This window comes from Aulonocara stuartgranti (assembly GCF_965226115.1).
Source record: "Aulonocara stuartgranti genome assembly, chromosome: 4".
NCBI classification, from domain to species: Eukaryota; Metazoa; Chordata; class Actinopteri; order Cichliformes; family Cichlidae; genus Aulonocara; species Aulonocara stuartgranti.
In genome coordinates, this window is record NC_138942.1 from 33,613,351 (window position 1) to 33,616,362 (window position 3,012).

The 3,012-nt window shown below is 42.7% G+C and overlaps 1 protein-coding gene across 2 annotated transcripts; it reads right to left on the reverse strand.

Annotated features, from left to right (window-relative positions):
- rpain (RPA interacting protein) lies at nucleotides 1-2,726 on the reverse strand. Of its 2 annotated transcripts, none has more exons than XM_082531224.1 (7): nucleotides 2,539-2,726; nucleotides 2,248-2,439; nucleotides 1,933-2,005; nucleotides 1,742-1,853; nucleotides 1,413-1,476; nucleotides 245-382; nucleotides 1-132 (listed from the first exon to the last, which is right to left on the reverse strand). In XM_082531224.1, the coding sequence occupies exons 1-7, from the start codon at nucleotides 2,608-2,610 to the stop codon at nucleotides 103-105; spliced, it is 681 nt and encodes a 226-aa protein (XP_082387350.1). In that variant the 5' UTR covers nucleotides 2,611-2,726; the 3' UTR covers nucleotides 1-102. The 2 variants fall into 2 exon arrangements, with proteins under 2 accessions (XP_082387350.1, XP_082387349.1); XM_082531223.1 differs by having other exon boundaries at nucleotides 245-385.
- Between the last annotated feature and the right edge of the window lie 286 nt (nucleotides 2,727-3,012).

Below are 3,012 nucleotides of genomic sequence, written 5' to 3' on the forward strand. Positions count from 1 at the left end.
TTTAATATACAAAATTGCCTTTATTTAATAAAATATACAAAGAGCACAAAAAACTCAAAATCAAATCTCACGAGTGGAGTCACTCATGACAGCCGTCTGCGTTCACAGGACGATGGATAGGTAGTCACAAACCTAAAGTGAGAGTAAACGAGAACATCTGGATGTTTTAGACCGACAGCACCTCAAACTCTGAGACGTTAATGACACTTGACGTGCGAGCTGTGTGGATGAACGGGCACCATACCTTGCAGCTTATCATGAGGTTGGGAGAGCCTTCTATGTTAGGAGCTACAGAGAACACCGGGTTGTGGAGACAGTCTTCCATGTGCTCCGACACCCTGGACTCCAGAAGATGCTGCAGGACATCAGGAGTGATGCTCTGCTTCTAAGGACAATGCAGACATTTCATCATGTTTCCACTTTCTCTCCTCTTCCTTTACCTTCACAGGCTTTCAGCATATTTTAGCCACGTACACTATTTTTATTTTATTCAAATCAAGACAGTCCATACAGTCATTCTAATAAGAAAGTTTTCAAATAAAACATCTGGTCCTCAGCAGGTTTGCCAAGTCTCTAAAAAGAACACAGTAGCTCAGCTTAGGTCTGGAAGGCTGCATATGAAGGAACTACAAGGAAAACCAAAAGAACAAATTCCTTTTAATACTACAAGTGGAGATGTTTGGCCATAACAGCTGTGAAGCACAGTGGAGGAGGGGTCATGATTTGGGCGCCTTGCAGTAACAGAGTCACACATCTGAAGAGTCAAATGTGAGGACATTAGTCCAACAGTTACAGCTGGGCTGAAACTAGATCATGCAACAGGACAATGATCCAAGAACAGCAACAACAACAGAAGGGCTCAGAAGAAGAAAAAATACTGAAATGTTGTGGTAGAAACTTAAGAGCAAAATTCTGGTGGTAATACAGGAAATGATGGCTTCAGGTTATTGCAGCTAAAGGTGCTTTTGCAAGGTTCTGTAGTTGTATTTAGATCATTTTAAAAGCTTAGTTTTTATAATGGCCTGTTCTTTTTCATGCAACCATAATTGTTGTGGTTAGGATGAACAGGCTAGGGAATACACTGTGAAGGAATCTCCTCACTAAGGCAATCGAGCTGACACAGCACTGTGTGCCCGTACACACAGAGAGGAGCAGGTTGTCACTTTTGGGGCATTTTAGCCTAAATCTAAACTCGGGACAGACGGCTGCTGGGACAGGGGAAGAACACACAGGCCTACGAAACTGTGTCAAATTATTAAGGAGGAGAACAAAGACTGAATTTACGATGCAAACTGACAGAAATAAGGCTATCATGGACAATAACAGAGTGCCAACCAGCTATGATTTCTAAAGTTAGTGAAGCCTTCATAATGAGTTGTTTTTTTTAATAGATTAGAGTTCAGCAGACAAACCTTAGTGTTGATATAAACTCCACAGGGGCAGGAGATAAAGAAGCTGTTGAGGTTCAAGTTGTTCCTGTAAGATTAAGAAGCAAGCTCAGGTTGACTGACAGGATCGCATGCCAAAAATTCTGAATTTCATGTCAGTGTTTCATGACACACTCGGTGTGAAATGGCCTTCAGATTCTATTTGTGACAAAGAAGAAAGTGTGCGTGCGACCGCTCTGACAGAAAACATTTTAAGGCAAGTCGACCGCTTTAAATCCCAGTTAGAAATCGCGAAATGAGAAACAACCGATTGTTGCTGTCACGTGTTTAAAGCGATTGATTTCCAAACTCACGTGTGACATATGGGGCAAATAATACGCATCTCATCCATTCCTTCCACGACAGATGATATGTACTGCTGCTCAAACAGCTGGTTCTTCTCGTACTCTTCAATAATGGACATCTCTGCAGCACAGAGAAACACAGAGGCTCAGAATCAACAGGAGCACACAGGCTGGATCTCCACTGAAAATACCCGTGTTACCTTCAGACATGAGCTCCTGCTGGATTTCCTCAAGCACCGCCAGTTCATCGTACTCCCTCATTACACCCAACATCTGTAAAGAAAAGTGTCAGACCAGTTCTCCTTCAGATTACACCAACTAAGCTCTCGTCTGCTCTCAGTGATTGTAATCAAGCCTTTACATGCAGCACAGTGTGAACGCCAAAGCAGTTTTCACATTATAAAGATTTGTATCTAAATTAACAGCTAAAAATGACCAAATAATGAGAGACAAACGAAATCCAAACACAGAAGATATTCCTAATAAGAAATGAGGATATGCTGGGAGAGACAGACCTCTGCCATGCCCGCAGGTCCCCACAGTGAGGGCAGTCTCTGGTCCTCGGACTGCAGCGCGCTCCACTCCTCCTCCATCACCTCCTGGACGATGATGGAGGCCCCGGAGCTGCTACACTGCTGGCTCTCCCCCATTTGCCGGTATTTCTCCAGCAGCCTGGCCCGACTGTTTTTTAGCCTGTCTACACAGCGCTTAAAAGCACAAGAAAATATCGCACTGCAGCGTTAGAGTCATAGCCTGAAAAAGTTAGCAACACGCTAGCTAACTAGCTCTCCGACACCTTGCAATACCTTGCGATATGTTTCTCTCCATGGCGGAGTCGTTCCTTTATAAAGTGAGCGGTGCCTGTGCAGAGCGTCCATCAACCGTCTGTGGAGGATGTCCGTTTACAATTGCTCTTTGAAACAACCGGCTAAAGTTGGAGAAGACTTCAAAATCAAAACATTCCGGCTTTACGCCCCGCCACCCGGAAGTTGACGTGTACTGGACCGGATTGCATGATGGGTTATGTCGTTTTTGACTGAAAAATACTAAAACAATAGATAAATAAATAATAAAATAAATAAAATAAAAGTCCTGTCAGCTTTAAAGAATTGAAATAATATGGGTAATGAATAATTGGATTCCCCACATTACTCATATCAGAGGCAAAATATCGAAGTCTCTATAAGGTCAAGGATCTCATAAATCAAACATCATTATATACTCTCTATTGTTCTATTATACATGACATACTGTGTGGAAGTGTGGGGAAACACGTATAA